General features: G+C 42.6%; 2 protein-coding genes across 2 annotated transcripts in view; one reads left to right on the top strand and one right to left on the bottom strand.

Annotated features, from left to right (window-relative positions):
- LRRC20 (leucine rich repeat containing 20) overlaps positions 1-376 on the bottom strand; it is a 194,823-nt gene extending 194,447 nt beyond the window's left edge. The window contains exon 1 of the mRNA XM_050959744.1: positions 296-376. The gene's annotated coding sequence lies outside the window, so the exon portion shown is untranslated. The remainder of the gene's footprint in view (positions 1-295) is intronic.
- Positions 227-16,589, top strand: EIF4EBP2 (eukaryotic translation initiation factor 4E binding protein 2). Its single transcript, XM_050959773.1, has 3 exons — positions 227-467; positions 13,452-13,628; positions 15,148-16,589. The coding sequence occupies exons 1-3, from the start codon at positions 329-331 to the stop codon at positions 15,177-15,179; spliced, it is 348 nt and encodes a 115-aa protein (XP_050815730.1). The 5' UTR covers positions 227-328; the 3' UTR covers positions 15,180-16,589.
- Positions 16,590-17,523: the final 934 nt, after the last annotated feature.

The raw sequence follows: 17,523 nt of genomic DNA, 5'->3' as shown, positions 1-17,523 counted from the left end.
GGCCTCACCAGCTCGCGCAGCTGCCACAGGCCGCCCCCACCCGCCGAGCTGCTCCTCTCCGCACGTCCCCGCCCCTCCCTTCGCGGCCGTCGGCCCCCGCCCCGCGTTTCCTGCTGCTGGCGGAGGCCGAGGGAGAAGGTGGCGGTGGAGGCGGTGGACGGAGAGAAAGCGCCGAGGAACCGGAGAAGAGGCGGCTGCTGCCCTTCCCCCCACCCCCGGAGTGAGTCTAGCGCCGCCGCCTCCACCACCTCCTCCTTCAGCGTCTCTGCCCCCTTCCCTCCCCCCAGCCACCTACCTCCCCCAGCAGCCGGGACAATAGAGCAGGGAGATGTCCTCCTCCGGCGGCCACCAGCACAGCCAGAGCCGGGCCATCCCCACCAGGACGGTGCCCATCAGCGATGCCACGCAGCTACCTCATGACTATTGCACCACGCCCGGGGGGACCCTGTTTTCTACCACTCCTGGAGGTAAAGAGCTGCCCCTCTGGCCAGGCCAAGGCCTCCAGCAGTACACGCACCAGTCTCCTCACTGCAGGCAACCACTCGGGGCTCCGTGCAACCCGCTGCGGGGAGACGTGCATGCAATTAACGGGAGGGGGAGCATAGAGAGGCAGCAAAGTACATGCAATTAACGTTACACAGCTGGCAGTTTTAATGGGGGCGGGGGAGCGTGGAAAGCGCGTGCAATTAAATGGGAGAGGGGAATTTGCAGAGAAGTGCATGCAATTAATGCTATAGTGGGTGCAATTGAAGGGGAGAACGTGCGGGAAAGTGCAGATAGTCATATGTGGAGTAGGCGCGACCCCACTTTCTCTGAAGCACTCAGGTTTATTACTGATTGTGCGGTAGGGTTACCTCTTTTCTGTCGGGTTCCCCGGGACCTCAAAGCAAAAGGGTATAGGCTAGTGCTATACAGAACCGAGGCTTTGGTGGGGAGCAAAGAAAAATAGATGCACCAGAGATCTCTGTACAAGGGGGTGGGGGCGGAGAAACTCCAGCACGAACAGGGCCCTTCCCCCCGGTATGTATTTGTAATGTTTGGTTTTTATTTTGGAAGGAAGGATGGCGCGGGGGAAGGAGCTTATGCTGGGTCTGGAGCCAGATTCACTGGGCCCCAAGCTCCTTCTCCCTTTTTGGTGTGGGGCTAGCGGTGAGATATTTGTAAACAAGGCCTAAGAGTCTAGGAGAAGCCCGTGACTGTTGCACAATCGGAGAAGGAGACTAGGCGGAATTCGCCGGCAGCTGCAGCAGGGAGAGAAACATGAACTGCACCGAGAACTCAGGACGCCCCTAGTGTGGAGCCAGCCCCTGGCCGTTATTAAGGGGGCCTGGGATTCTTTTAGCTCTGACTAAAGAAATGCATCAGCCAGCATGGAGGGCTCAGTTTAAGGAAGTGCTAACTTTACACTGCAGACTAACACGGATGTAGACTCTACAGCAACCTCCATTTAGGTCTGTTCTTGGATAACAAGGCCTTCATTAACCTATTGTTATACCTACTGTTCCTGTTGATTTTATTAATAAAATTGCTAAATAGGCACACCACAGATCCTATTTGTATTTAAAAAACTAAAGCTTAACCTTGTCATCTCCCAGAAGACAAGCCTGACTCATTAAATAATTCCTCCCCACCACCCCAAATAAACATGGATTAACAGTAAATCGCATGATGTGTTACATGACTTGAACATTGCATGAACGGTAGAAGCTGACGTGCATACAGACAGGATTCCTGAGCTAAGTATTGACTCTGTTCCCCAGAGGGGGAGCTCTTGGGGAAGCAGTCACAGATATTTCAGTGGGCAGAATTGTTTTATTAAATAGCCAAGCAGTCATTTCACAGTAGTTTTCAGGATTGCTTTAAAAATAGTGCCCTTTTTCCTGGCTTAGATCAGTGGTAAAATATGTGGAAAGAAATTATTAGTGGAACACTCTATCCTAATTTTCCTTATGGTCAAACAGGACTAAAACAAAAATATTCAGGGTTGAGAACCTGCTGGTTTTTTTTGCGATATAATTTTCCCAAAGCTCAACCCTCTTATTTCCACTTCACTTTAGACTCAAGATTGCTTCCATTCCTCTTAAACTGGATGTTGTTCGCCCTTTCATTGTTACAAATTATGCAAACTTGAATTCCACATCATTGCTCTCTCCTATTTTTCTTGTGTCCATAACTTTTCTCTGCTGGGCATGGGTAGGTTTGTATGTATGTGGTTGATATCTGCTAAAGAAGCAGGCCTATCCTCCACTTTCTTGACTACTACACTTGCTCACTTTGCAGATGGCTATAAAAATGTAAACACTAGTGTGACTTTCCTGTGGCTGCCAGAAAGTAGCAAATACAGTTCTAGTGGTGTGTGCATTTTACTGTGTGTGTAATATTGCTGCATCCTCCTGTGTAATGGACTTCCATCATTGCACTTCTTCTTCCCTCATATTAGGTATTTTAAAGTCTTTCTGGCTATTAAGGTATTAAGTGGGTTCTTGCTTCTGTTACGGTATTTTGTGTTGTCAGGAGGGGGCTTGCCATTGAAGGTAATCTGTAAATGAAGGAAAAATAACTATATAATTAGAAGTATGTGCAGAATGTGATAAAGAAGCTGGATGAAAGGGACAAAATATTAATAAATGCATGTAACCTAAATACTTGTTCTGAATGTACTGTAGGTTGTGAAATTCCCTACTTGGTGTGACATTGTAGAATGTATCATGCTGGTGGTGTCAAATCTTTAAAGTATTCACAAGTGATGATGATTTTAAAAACTTCACAAAATGATACAATTTTTGAGAAGGTAAAGGACTGGAGTACCTGACCTCACAGGCTTATACTAGTCTACAGTGGGGTTCTATTGTGTTAAGGGTAGGATTGCAGGACTTTGTTCCTATTTTTCCTTAATTAGTCTACATTTTAGAAATTATTCTGGGGTGAGAATACCCCATGGGAGCGTCACACTAGTACTGCTGCTGCCCAGAAGCATCATAGAATATCAGGGTTGGACAGGACCTCAGGAGGTCATCTAGTCCAACCCCCTGCTCAAAGAAGGACCAATCCCCAGACAGAATGAAACTGACCAGAATCTGTTTGTTGCTCCTTCTGCAGAATATTATAAACAGGAGTAAGAGAGGTACAAAGGCTGTTTGATGCTGCAGAGATTAGGGTCCAGAGGAGAGCTGTCCTTGCTTGTACCTTGAGGGGGTTATAGAGGGAGCTAAGGTCCACCTTCTCAGCCTAGCATATTCAGGGCAACAGTAACATTTAGAATGTCTTCATAAGGAGATCCCAGAATCCCACAACAAGGAAGAGGCATAGTTAAATAAATATGAGGAGAGCTGCACAGAAGAAATGGGAAAGGGAATGATGAAAATAAAAGGTGGGAGGAGAGAAATGTTTAATTAAATCAAAGTGGGAGTGAGAGGGAAACAGAGATGGACCTCAAAAATCAACTCCCTTACCCTAAAATATTTGAATTAAAAAAATAGAAGAAAACTCCTTCTACCTCATGTGGCTCCTGCAACAAGCCACATGGAACGATGCCCTTGGTTCAGTGGTAGGTGTGACAATTTAGTGAGTGGTTCAGAATGAGAATTGTTGATCCATTCTGGGAAACTAAAAGAAGAAATAATGTTAAGTTTGAGTTAATGTGCTAAATAGCGTTTTTATAGTAATACTTAATATTTAAGACTTCATTAAAACTTTACAGTCAAATCCATGGACACTGAACAGTACTAATGCTAAGTTATTTTTCATACAGTTCAGATTTTCTTTTCCTCCCTCCATCCAGAGTGTTCTTGATGGTTTTATTTTAATACATATTTGAATATAAAGATTATGAATAAATCAGTGGTAGCTACATCTGGCTGCCTTTAAATGTATCACTCAAGGAAATGAAGGACTTATGTCACTAGCCTGAACCCATTGACACTACACTGCCCCCAATTAATCTGGATCTGCTTTGTCTCTGATATCTCTGTTGTAGGTCTTACAATTGGCAGTGTCTACTCAAGTACCAAATTGTGTTGTCAAAAATATCATGTGTTGAGGACAACGCCATCACTCTGCACTTAAAACAACTTTTATCCAGGGATCTCAAAGTACATTACAAAGATGGGAAATACTACTGTATTATTTATCTCTATTTTACAGATAGGGCCTCAGTTTTCTTATGAGGCTAAGTAACTTACCCAGGTTTATAAGAGATAAAAGTGGCAGAGTCAGGTATAGAACCAAACTACTCCCAGTTCCCTGCTCCTTAGAATTGGTGCCTTACAGAAAGATGCTCTATGTATATCCACATCTGTCTGAGTTTTTTTTATTGATTGTTGTTGTAAGTAATCCCTAAAATCACTATAACTTAGGTTAGTGGTTGAAGGAAATCTATATGTTTAGTATTAACTTTGCACATTCTGACAGCACTTTCTGTCCAGTCTATTTAACTGTTTCCCTGTTGCTCTGTCCTCACTGCTGTGCAAGACCCACAATATTTTTATATTAAAAGAAAAATGTGATTGTAAAACTTCTACTGTTGGGAGGGGTGGGCTCTCACAGTTGTAGAATTGCTGTTAAATTTGTATTTTTTAAACTAACTTATATTAATGGTGTCCTTTTCATAAGTGACAGAGGTAAGAGTTTATCCCAGATATTGGAAAATTAAGAGCTAGTGCAGAGCCCTCAGGAACAGAGTATTGAAGACTGGCATTTGTGAGTGTGGCTGAGGACAACTCTAGGGGACAGGGAATGTACAAAAAACAGAATCCTAGTTCGGTGCTTAGGGAGCAGCAAGAGCCAATAGAAGCTACAGGCAGGCAACACAGAATTCTGAATGAGGATGCAGAGGCTATAACTAGGCTAGATCCTCCCATTTGTACAGAGTCCCTTCAGTTTTCTGAAAACAGTTATCTGTCCTTTTGAGTTCATGGTAGTGCTTTAATTTGAAAGCCACCAACTATACCTTGTCACCTGTCATGGACATTGGATGTTTTCCCACATTGACAGAAATTGTTACAAGGAAGAGAGGGTCCTTCCTTTAATAACTTTCTTCTGTAGAAGGTTTCTGGGAATGTTTTGAATTGATCCAGTGTTTAGCTCTTTTACATTCAGAGACGCCTTTACATGTGCCGTCCTCCTGGTGAAGGATCCCCTTAAAAATTACCTGTTCAGAAAATGAGTAGAGGTCCCTGTGAACTGCCGTTTGTTTCTGGGAGAGTGCCCTTGACTATCTTCATCATTCTGTTAGACAGTGGCAATTACTATTTCATGTTTCTCCCTTGCCTGGAGCTATTATTTCAGGAGGCTCCTTTGCTGCAAAGTGTGCTTTTTATTTCTGCTTATCACTGGAGTAATCTCTCAACACCCAGAGTTTGAGAACTACTAAGGCACTGGGTGGTTTGTTTTTTTTTTTGTTTTGTTTTTTTTCCCCCTCTTGAACTGAGGCAAGAAAATATTTTGTGGACTCCCAATGCCCCCTGCATCCAAGTAGCAAAATTTCTGAAAAATATTTCAGCTGGTAGCCTATTAGTACCACATGAAATATTAAATAATATCACCCAGAAGCCCTAATCAGGATCAGGACCCATTGCTCCTTTTAGTATGATGGGAGAGGAAGGAGGATAAAATAAAATACTTCAAGTGTTGCTGTGCAATTCAAACACAAAGATCTTTGTACATGATACAAAATATCTTGTTGCAAAACAGCTGCCCATGGGTAAGATGTTTGATGCCTCCCTGAGGTGTGGAATGACTGAGAGGCCCATTGTCTAGAAAAATTCTGAGTGTAACTCTTAAACATGCAACTCTGATTAGCTTTAAACTAGCAACGTGAAGGTTGTATTTGACCCATTTAAACATTTACTTTTCTAAGGAACACACTTGATTCACTCAAAGCTGCAAGTTGTTGCTCTGAATCACAGCTTGGTGCATATAATTTTAAATGCCTTTTCTTAGTTTGCTTTTGTGTCTGTTTTGTACTGTTTAATGGTCAGAAAAGGGACAGCAAAATGGTTCTGTAGTGTTCATGTTCCTCATATGTCTTTTGAGTCATCTGCTCCATGTACTGTCAAAACCAAGTTTATTCCTGTCAGCACTGGAATAAAGCTGTGGCGCTGCAGAAGAGAAGTGCCTTCTTTTCTGCCTTTCCCTCCACCAACAGGCTGTCTAGTTCTGTTCCAGAACTTGGGTAGTGAGGGATGATGTGGAACACAGCTTGGGTTGTTTGTACACCAGGATGATCTTTCACCACTGGCAGTTGGAAAAATCTTTTTTTGACTTGAAACTGAAAAGATCTGATTATAGAAGCACCTGATAAAGACTAAAAGTGGGACATGACAATGACTTTTCTGATCGTAGCTTCACTTTAGATTAAAAATAGCGTTCTCTGTCTTTCTGCAGTTCTAATCTTGGAGTGAAATCCTTGCATTTTAAATCTTCAATCCTGATAATGTAGTTTCTGCTCTGAAATGAGTGTTCTGCCTCTTTAAATAGGCATCCACAGGATATAACCGGTGACTGTCTGAAACTCTTACCTCTAGGTGAGGCCCTGCTATTGGCTCTAGGATCTTTCCAGAGCAGGAAGCCTGTGTAGACAATGAATCCTAAAGTGTGCGAGTAATATGTTTGATACTTGGGGTAGAAAGGTGAGAGGAATCTACCTGAACTTGATTTTTTGGAGAGGCCTGGGGGATGGTTGGACTCTTCTCTGGGCCCCAGGAAATGCCAGTTTATCTTAGTGCGGGATATTTAAACAGCTTTCCCCAGTGCTGATGCCTCTAGGTATCTAGGTTCCAGTTAATTATTGAACTTTGGATCAGTGTTGCTGTCTTCCCTTGAACTATCAGCAGCTCAGTAGGTGTTTGAACTATGATATGTTCATTCTTCATAGCAGAGCAATCGAAGTTGTTTAATCTGTTCTATCTGTGACCATTGCCTCCCTTCCTTTAACTTCTCTCATCCCAGTCCATCATGGCTATTCCTACTTCTTCCAACTTCTCTGCTGTCCCCTCTCCGTCACAGATATTACTTTACTTTAACTTCAGGGGCTCCATTTTCAAGGCCTCTCTCTTCTTCACACCAGGGTCTTTGTTTCCTGGACACTCAGTCCAACTCCTCAGTTTCCAGCATTGGACTCTCCCCCTCCCCCCTTTCTCTGTTCCTCTCCCCATGCTGCTGAGTGCCTCTGAAGAAAATCCAAAGATCAGTTTAACATCCTCCACTACAGATAGATCCTCCTTGCCATCGGCTCTATCGCTTAATATGCCAAACAGCTTTTCTTCTTTCCTGACTCCTATACCCTCAGCCTTCATGACTGCTTCACCCTTGACTGTCTCTTCAAACCCACTCACCTACTGTACCTCCTTTTCAGCCTATGATTTTAACTGTTGTTTTCGAAAGAAAAATTGACATCATCTGCCATGAATTCTTGTTCCATCCCCTCCACCTCTACCTTCAATCTTGGGATCCAGCACTGAGCTCTTTGAGCCAGGGATTTTTTGTTTGTTCTGTATTTGTACAGCTCCTAGCATTGTGGGATCCTGTCCATGACTTGGGCTGCTTGGTGCTATCACATACTACTTAACAGTAATGATGTGGTCTTCATATTCTTCACTTCTAACCCCTCCATCATCTCTCTGCTCTTGCTCATTCTTACTCAGTCTCATTCTCCTTTTCGTCTACCTTTGTGTACAACACTCTTACAAAAACCAAACCTAACTCCACACCGCCTGGTTTCCTGGCTTCCAAACTTGTTATCCTTGAGACACATCCCCATTTGCTCTAATGTACAAGGATGCACTATCTCCAGAAGCGATTGTTTTCTTTCTTTCCCTACAGCTCCGACCTTTACTATGTATGCCTTGGTAACCTTCTGCATAGATTCTAAGGTCTGACTTACTGTGTAGCACAGGCCATAGAACTTCCCCAAAATAACTCCTAGAGCAGATCTTTTAGAAGAACAGCCAATCTTGATTTTAAAAATTGTCAGTGATAGAGAATCAACCACCAGCCTTGGTACATTGTTCCAGTGGTTAATTACATTTTTAACAGTCTGATTTCCCTTCATAATTTGTCTAGCTTCAGCTTCCAGCCTTTGGATAGTGTTATACCTTCCTCTGATAGATTGCAGAGCCAATCATTAAATATTTGTTCCCCATGTAAATACTTATAGACTGTCATCCCTTAACCTTCTATTTGTAAAGCTAAATAGATTCAAGGAGCTCAATCACTATAAGGCATGTTTTTCTAATCCTTTAATTGATTCTCATGGTTCTTGTCTGAACCCCCTGCAATTTATCAACCTCCTTCTTGAATTATGGGCACTGGAAGTGGATGCAGTGGTCATACCAGTGCCAAATACAAAGGTAAAATAACCTTTTCTACCTCGAGATTCCTTTGTTTATGCATCCCAGGATTGCATTAGCTCTTTTGGCCACAGCATCACACTGGGAGCTCATGTTCAATTGATTATCTGCCCCAATCCCCAAATCTTTTTCAGTCACTGCTTCCCAGGATAGTCCCCGATCCTGTGTGTATGGCCTTCTCCCTTTTTCCCAGATGTAGAGACTTTTATTTAGCCATATTGAAATGCATATTGTTTGCTTGTGCCCAGTTTACTGAGTGATCTGGATCACTCAATCCATGACCTGTCCTCTTCATTATTTACCACTCCTCCAATTTTTATGTCATCTGCAAACTTTATCAGCGGTGACTTCATGTTTTCTTCCAGGTCATTGATAAAGATGTTGTATACTGTAGAGCCAAGAACCCATCCCTGCAGGACCCCACTGAAAACGGATCCACTCAATGACAATTCCCCAATTACAGTTATATTTTGAAACCTATCAGTGAGCCAGCTTTTAATCCATTTAATGTGTGCCATGTTAATTCTATATCTTTGTAGCTTTTTTTAATCAAAATGTCATGGGGTACCAAGTCAAATGCTTACAAAAGTCCAAGTATATGACATGAGTACTGCCACTATCATCAGCTAGATTTATAATCTCGTCAAAAAAAGATATCAAGCTAGTTTGACATGATCTCTTTTCCATAAACCCATGCTGCGGGTTATTAATTACATTACCCTCCTTTAGTTCTTTATTAATCAAGTTCCATATCTTGCCTGGGACCAATGTCATGTTGACGAGTCTATAATTACCTGGATCATCCCATTTACCCTTTTTTAAAAATTAGCACAACATTAGCTTTCTTCCAGTCTACTGGGACTTGTCCATTGCTCCAAGACTTCTTGAAACTCAACATTAACAGTTCAGCGAGCTCCTCAGCCAGCTCTTTCAAAACTCCTGAATGCTGGTTATCTGGACCTGTCTAGCTTCTGTTTAACATTATCCAGAGATACTAGTGGAATGGAAAGAGCATTAGCACCATATTATGAGACTGCATCATCTGTTTTTCCCCAAATACAAAGCAGAAATATTTCAACACTTCTGCCTTTTCTGCATTATTGATAATTCTATTATTTCCATCTAGTAATGGACCAGTAACATTGTCAGTATTCTTTTTGTTCCTAATATATGTATGAAACTCCTTATTGCCCTTAAATCTGTTGACCATAGATTTTTCTTTGTGTCCCTTGGCTTCCCTTATCAGTTTTCCACTATTCCTAATTTCTGATTTATATTCATTACCATCAGCTTCCACTTTCTTCCATTTGTTGTTGTTTTTTTCAAGCTATCTTTGCTTCCTCTTTAAACTAGGTCGTTTTTGTGGGATTCCTCAGTTGTGGGATTGTAGCTTTTTTGGGCAGCAAGTGTGGTGGTAAATGATTCCCATTTATATTAACATTTTTCTGATTAAATTACTCCTCACAGTTGATTTGGCTCATAATTATTTTCAGCTTTGTAAAATTGGCCTTATTGAAACACTGTGTGTGCAGGACTTTGTTGTACTTGTGCATTATGAATGTGATCAAGTCATGGTCACTTGTACCTAAGCTACCATTAACTTTTAATTATGTGATTGGTTCCTTTTTATCTGTTAGGACAGGGTCTAATATAGAATTCCCCCATCTTGGCTGCAACACTTTTTGAGTTAGGAAATTGCCATCTATAATGTTTAGAAATTCCAAAGATGTTTTAGTACTGGCAGCAGGAGACCTCCCACATGTCACATGAAGTACCCAATGATCAATGACCCAGTTTGATGCTATGTCCCATATTCTTAATAGATATATTGTTATGATATGAATATGCCATAATTAAGATGCTTTATGCAAGATGGGTCTTGTGAGGCAGTGGTTTTCAAACTTTTTTTTCTGGCGACCCAATTGAAGAAAATTGTTGATGCCCGTGACCCAATGGAGCTGGGGATGAGGGGGTTGGGATGTGGGAGGGCTCAGAGCTGGGGAGAGGGTTGGGGTGTGGTGGTGAGGGCTGCAGGGTGGGGCCAGGAATGAGGGGTTCAGTATATGGGAGGGGGCTCTGGCCAGGGAGTTAGGGTGCAGGAGGGAGGCAGGGCTCTGGGCTGGGGGTGCAGGCTCTGGGATTGGGATGGGGATGAGAGGTTTGGGGTGCAGGAAGGGGCTCTGGGTTTGAGGGGGCTTAGGGCAGGATATTGGGGTGTGGAGTTACCTTGGGCGACTCCCAGTCAGCGGCACAGCACGGGTGCTAAGGCAAGTTTTCTGCCTCTCTGCCTTTCTGCCAGTTTCCAGCCAATGGGAGTGCAGAGCTGGTGCTCAGGGCTGGGGCAGTGCGTAGAGCACCGTGCCCCCCCAGCTAAGAGCCAGAACTGCTGCTGGCTGCTTCTGGGTTGCAGCATGGTGTCTGGACAGGTAGGGACTAGCCTGCCTTAGCCGGGCAGCATCACCCACGGGACTTTTAACGGCCTGGTCGACAGTGCTGACCAAAGCGAATGTGACCCAGTGCGTTACATTCCATGACCCATTACTGGGTTGCGACCTGCAGTTTGAAAACCACTGATGTGAGGTATCATTGGAAAGGTTATGATTTACTGAATATGATTATCTATTTGTAAGCATGTGTCATTTCTGTATCTGAAATTAGGAATATTGAGTATGTAACAATTATAAGTGGGTTTGTACCTGGGGAACGCCCGCCAGAGAGAATGCAGTCAGTCTGGCTAGTTAGTCAATGGGCCATAAGGGAGAACAATAGGACTTTGAAGATGCTAATCTCCCACCTTCCTGGGACTTCTTCCTGAGGATTTATGGCTGCTTTGACACTGCAGGATCATGTCAATTGGTACTGGACTCCATTTTGGACTGCTAGTATTTTTCCACTAGTAGTGAGTTGAGATCAAACTGAGAAACAAAGGATTCCCGCCATATATAAATCCTATTTAAGGGGAGTGAGTTAATCAGGGTCACTTCTTCACTGAATCACTGCCCTAGATGACAGCTAAAAACACCTATGACTGAACTGGGGAAGAAGGGACTGGACCCAAGGAAGAAGGTGCCTGGCCTGTGAAAGGAATACCTGGAGTTCTAAGCTGCAAGCAAGAGCAGTTTGTCTTCAAGAAATTCTGCAACCTGCTTAAAGCAATATTTAGGGTGAGAAATTACTACTTGTAGACAGTATCAGAGGGGTAGCCGTGTTAGTCTGGATCTGTAAAAAGCAACAAAGAGTCTTGTGGCACCTTATAGACTAACAGACGTATTGGAGCATAAGCTTTCGTGGGTGAATAGCCACTTCGTCAGACGCATGTAGACAGTTGTAGACTTGTAGACAGTTTCTTTAGTGTACTAAGCTTAGTTTGCATGTTTGCTTTATTTGCTCAGTAATCTGCTTTGATCTGTTTGCTGTCTCTTTATAATCACTTAAAATATATCTTTTGTAGTTAATAAACTTGTTTTCTCTAAACCAGTTTTTGCAATTCATAACTGGGGGGCAAAAAGCTGTGCATATCTTCCTCCACATTGAGAGCGTGGGCGGTTTTCATGGGCTTACGCTGTACAGTTCTCTGTGCAGCACAGGACAATACATATTTGGGTTTGCACCCTAGAGATGGTGTGCATTTGAGTATTGGGCAATCCCCTAGCTGATTCTTCCCATGCAGAGCTGATTTCAGTGTCTGTGTCTTTCTGCAGCTGGGCATGTCCCTATCTGTGTGTGTGTTGGAGGCAGCTTGAGGGCCTGGCATAGCAGGACAGGGTGAGGGAGCCCAGACTGGTGGAACAGCCAGTTTCAGTGAAACTCCAGTACATCAGGTGGCACCCTGGAGTGGAGGGTAACGCGTCACAAACAGGTTCTTTTCCTACACATTGTAGAAAGGTGCATAAGGAAGTGGTCCTCCAGTTCCCTAGTGTGATTTGGTGGTCTGTAGCCAACACCAGCTAGTACCCATCTTATGCTTTTGGTGTTTGGACATTGATCCATAAGCCCCCAAGATAATTTTCTTCTCGGTTATCTGTTAGTTGGAAACAGGTAATGCCATTTTTGGCATAGAGTCCTACTCCCCATCCCCTCTCACTCACTTGATCCTTTCTAAATGGGCTCAGCACAGGTAATAGTACTAGTGGGCAGCAGCCCATATCACAAAAACTGTCACCACGATTGGTGCTCATGGATATAGAGGCCAGCAAGGGTGACAACTAGTATGTCATTATACAACTAGATACAATTGTCCTTTCCCCTCACCCCCTAGAAGTCCCACCAGCTTACACTGGAAGCACTTGGGAGAGGAAACTTGCATTATCCTGTCCATGTCATCCTATACTGTGGATAAATAGAAGACTTCAATGTCCGGAGCTGTCAGTTTCCTTTCACAAACACTGCATTAACAACGACAAAAACGTAAAAGTTAAGGACGGTCAATAAGTCTGGTTTTGGACTTTGTTGTATCTATAATGTTAAACTGGAGCAAGTCTGCTTACGTTTATTTGGTGTTTATAAGGTGTTTGAGGACACAGGGAATGTTGATGTTTGTTGTACAGTTTGTGAGAAAGCTGAACAGTTTGAAATGAAGTTGCCCAGCAGTTTCTCCCCTTTATTACTTCCTTAGGTAACAGAAAAAGACTGAAATGTGGAGTGGGGAAGAGAGTTGTTATGAAATAGGACTGGTTTCAAGCTAAGCCTTTTTTATATTCTCTCATTTTGAGAGCACCATGAGTTGGCTCAAGGGTGGATTCTCCAGTGCTGGACATTGTTCTGACTTGAGAGCATCGGCATGTAGGGTATTGGGGTTTCTTTCCTATATGGTCTGGTGACATGCATTTAATCAGTGCCTCTTTAGGATTGCAGGAGTGGGAAAAACAGGTCTTTGAACTAAGGTAAAAGGCAGTGCCATTCTGTAAATAGGGCATCAGGAAGTGATTGGAGTTGATATATCTCCCAAGCCCAAATGCTGCTTTTCATTGTACCAGCCTGGGAATGGGACTCCAAGTGCCTCTTTTGTCTGACTCCTGCTCACATTGACACATCATTATCAATACACATTCTGTATGGATTCGTAGATGCTGATTTTTCTCCTTTTGTCTGACTGTATGATAGGTACCCGAATCATCTATGACCGTAAGTTTCTGTTAGATCGCCGCAATTCCCCCATGGCTCAAACCCCACCATGCCATCTCCCAAATATTCCAGGAGTCACCAGTCCTGGTACCATGGTCGAGGATTCCAAAGTGGAAATAAACAATCTGAACAATCATGACAGGAAGACTGCAATGGGTAAGAGAGACTGGGTGATGGTAGTGGTTGATACTCTGGTTAATTTCTTTATAGCTCCCTTATTTGTGATTTTAGCACATCTTATGCTCAGATATCACGGTGATGGACTCATTATATATAAATATCTGCAGCCTGAAATTTAATATGTAGGTTTCCTTTCTCAGAGTGATTTTTTTTTCCCATAATAATTCAGGGACAGCAAAAAAGACTTGTCTGGTTTCAGAAATATTTAACTTAAATATGGCTTCATTTTCCTCCTCCCCTGAGCTCCACATGAAGCTTTGTATCTTGAATCTGTTATATGAAATAATACCTTTACAGGGTTTTATATATCTGTTAGGGATGTAAAATGTTAACGGGTTAACCAGTAAGCATTAGGCTTACCGGTTAACTGACCTTAACAGTTAATTCATGCACCGCTGGCTAGACTGTGGCTGCGCTGGCCGGACCCTGGCCACGCAGCACCACACGCTGCGCCCGCCCTGCCAGCTAGCTGACCAGCCCCAGCCCCAGCCCCGTCTTGCTGCCCAGAGAAACCCCAGGCCCTCCCCCTTTAATCAGTTAACTGTTTAAACAATATTTACATTCCTAATATCTGTAAGGATTTTATACTGCCATCCATTGCTCCTAAGCATCTTCCATAGAAAACTGTTAGCCATAGCGAAGTCCCTAGTGGACTTAAAGAGGTTTTTGGTACTCCTCCCTCTTTTGGGTAAAATTTTGTCTGAGGTGTGTGTTGTTTTGTTTGTTGGTTCAGGGGTTTTTTTTGTTTTTTTTTAAGCAGGGAGCATTTAGGTAGATGGGAGCGTCAGTGTGCATGCCATTTTTGCCATGGTAGAACAGCTTTTAAAAAATACACAGAAAGCACATTTGACTCCTATGTGTACAGGGATGTGATTAAACAGATAACTGTTTCCTGCTGTATCACATCTCCCCATAGACATTGGGCCACTGGGTGGCTTTCTTTGCTTTTCTTTTTTTAATGAGATGTGAGTAGCAAGAGTCAGTGCTCATAACTTCAGGAGGACAAAGTATATTTTGCAGTAATATAGCTCTTTATGTGTTCATAGGACTGTACATGCATTAATTAATATTTAGCAATAACTAGGACATTTTGCATTGAAGTCAAGGCTGTCACTGATCTTCATAGGACCTTTTACAAATAAAAAACCTAAAATAAATTGATAAAAATTTGTGACATTTTGGTGATTTTTCTTTTTGTTTTTTTAAGGCTGCCAACTTAAACCAATGATTACTGAGACAGGGCTGTCCACTCTGTTCTTAATGCATATTGTAAGTGATTGCAGCATCTCCCAAGAAGAGCATGTTCTTCCATAATGAATTATCTGATTTGCCCTATCTGCTGTGCAAGGTTAATTATGGCAATGAAATCTACCATTATATTATTTACCAGAAGATACGTTAGGAAATAGTGTTGGGAGGTATGTAGGGATTGTCTTTCCTCTTGAGGGCTTTCTGAGATCTCCCTCTAATGCAGCTCTCCTTTTTCTGTTGCCAGGGGATGATGCTCAGTTTGAGATGGACATCTGATTACCCCAGAGCATAACCATGGAGAGGCAGCAATTCCCTGATACCTGTGCATAGTCGATTCTGCTAATCGGATCAGTAACTGAAAGGTGGCAGAGGCGGTGGTCGCAGCAGTCTCCATCAGACTTCCCACTTCATCTTGCAAGTGCCAAAGGATAAGAATCTAGCTCTCCAGTCCTGCTCCCTTCCCCACTTTTTAACTCCCATCTCCCTGCTCTGTGACTGAATGGATGCCCTTGTCAGATTATACAGAGCTGAGGAACACTCCGAGTGGAACCTTGGCATCTCGCACTTTAGAGGCACCCTGTCAAACCATACACAAGTGAGAACGTACCTCCATCACCAGTTGGATATTTATTGCAAACAGCAAAGGGGCCAGGGACTGGTGGATTTATGCTAAGTGGAGATGGCTTTTTCTGTGTTCCCCTCCCTTCACCTGATCCCAGCTCACAAAGGGCTTATGTTTGCACAGCAAGTAACCAGTTGTAATATGGAGTCTCCAATACTTTCAATCACTCGCATTTTAGAAACCGCAAGGAATAGTGGGAGAACAGATAAGAGTCTCTGCTCAGTCTGAGTTCGTTTTCCTCAGTGGGCAGAGCACTCACTTGAGTAACTCTGGGGGAACCTGGGTACTAGTCCCACTTGTCACCTTTCTCCATGACTGTGTGCCCTGCAATGTAACATGTTCTCTCTTCTGGAGACGCATAACCTTAATTCATTTGCTCTTGTACCTCCTTGGTTTCCAACCCTCTGACAAACTTCTTTTTGATAATACTTCTTAATGTTATGTGTATTTAGAGGAAGCTGTCAGTTCATTATACTGCTGATTCCTCTTCCTTTCTTTCCATCCCAAAGGAATGCCATCCAAAACTTCTCACTTTCAGAAACTTAACCCTTTGTTCCCTGAGTACTTTGAATGCTAAATCAAATGCTAAATCAAAACTTTTTTTCCCTAGGATATGGGGGAGGGGTATCTTATATTATCCTCAGGACTTCCTCCATTTTTGCCCTTTTGCCTTTTGTTAGTTTCTTCTGATTTTTTGCTGGTCTCACTATAGACTGTTATATTGAAGGTACTGCAGTAATGGTTAATTTCCAACATCCCCCATCTCTCTTGCATTAGGGGAAGTGTTTTTCCCCACTAATAGTTTTAATTAATACACTTGTTAAATGTTTATCATTTCAATTTTAAGACTTCCCATCAGAAGGGAAAAAGTGAATGTCAATAAGCACTCTCTGAGGAACAGTGGGCCTGCTTCTCATCTTATACCATCCTTCCATCCATAGTTCATTGTGCTCCTTTCAATCACTGGCTCTATTACTTTTCCTCCAAGATCCTTTGTTGTTAACTTTTATGTTCACTGCTGGCGTGTATATTGGCTGATTTGTAAAATTGAACATTTGCCTGTACGGGTTATTTTTTGGTTCCATACTGTCCAGTTTTGCTCCTGTCCGTATCTTGCCAAAGGGATTAGGTGGACTAGTGTGGATTTTGACAAGAGTGTGGTGCTTCTGGCCAATTCCTGTCTGGCCTTGCCACTTGAAAGTTCTTAATGGGTTTGATTTAGTTGCTGAGGGCATCGCTCAAACTGTAGCTGGACTTGTTTCCCATTGCCCCACTTGCTGGGAGACTGTATCTGACATATGAGTCAGAAATTTACACAGCTCAGTTATAAATTGGAAAAGACCCTGTTTTCTCTTTTGGTATGCAAAAGGGACACTTTCCTGGTAAAATACTTCTTTGGGAAAGGAAGGTTTCCTGAAAAAACTCATTTTTCCCTCTCCCCTTCAAAATGTGAATAACACAGGAACAAAATTCCTTTGTAATGTTTGATCTCTCAGGAATAGACTTTTTAGTGTATCTGGGAAATGCAGTGTCTCCTTAAAGCTTGGTGATGGCCAGAAATGTGACTAAAACTACACCTCTATGTCCTGTATTTATTCTCTGGCATTATTCCACCTATGTTTAGTTTGTTTAGTATGAAGGATAGAAAGCTCAGTTGTACTTTGTGTCTCCCAGATCCAATTTGTTCAGTTCAGATATTTCTAAAGTACACTGCAAGTTCTGCCTCATGTAGGAAACACTGACTTTTTTTATTTTTCCTTCCCCATTCTGCTTCATGCATCATCACTAACAATAGTTTCTGGAATTTAGCAGGCAGTTTTGTTGATAAGGCAGAACAGAATCCAGATTTGCTCTGTAGTGCTGATAATAGTAAAAACTTGGGTTTGTCAGTGAACTAAGCAGAGTTGATTTGAGAGAAACAAGAAGAAGAAATGAGCAGTGACAAGTATTATTAGTCACTTTTCTCATCATAGTAATACATTTTGTTTTGTTCGTAAC

The sequence above is a fragment of the Gopherus flavomarginatus genome, chromosome 6 (assembly GCF_025201925.1).
Source record: "Gopherus flavomarginatus isolate rGopFla2 chromosome 6, rGopFla2.mat.asm, whole genome shotgun sequence".
Classification (NCBI taxonomy): Eukaryota; Metazoa; Chordata; order Testudines; family Testudinidae; genus Gopherus; species Gopherus flavomarginatus.
This window is presented reverse-complemented; position numbering and strand designations above follow the sequence as displayed.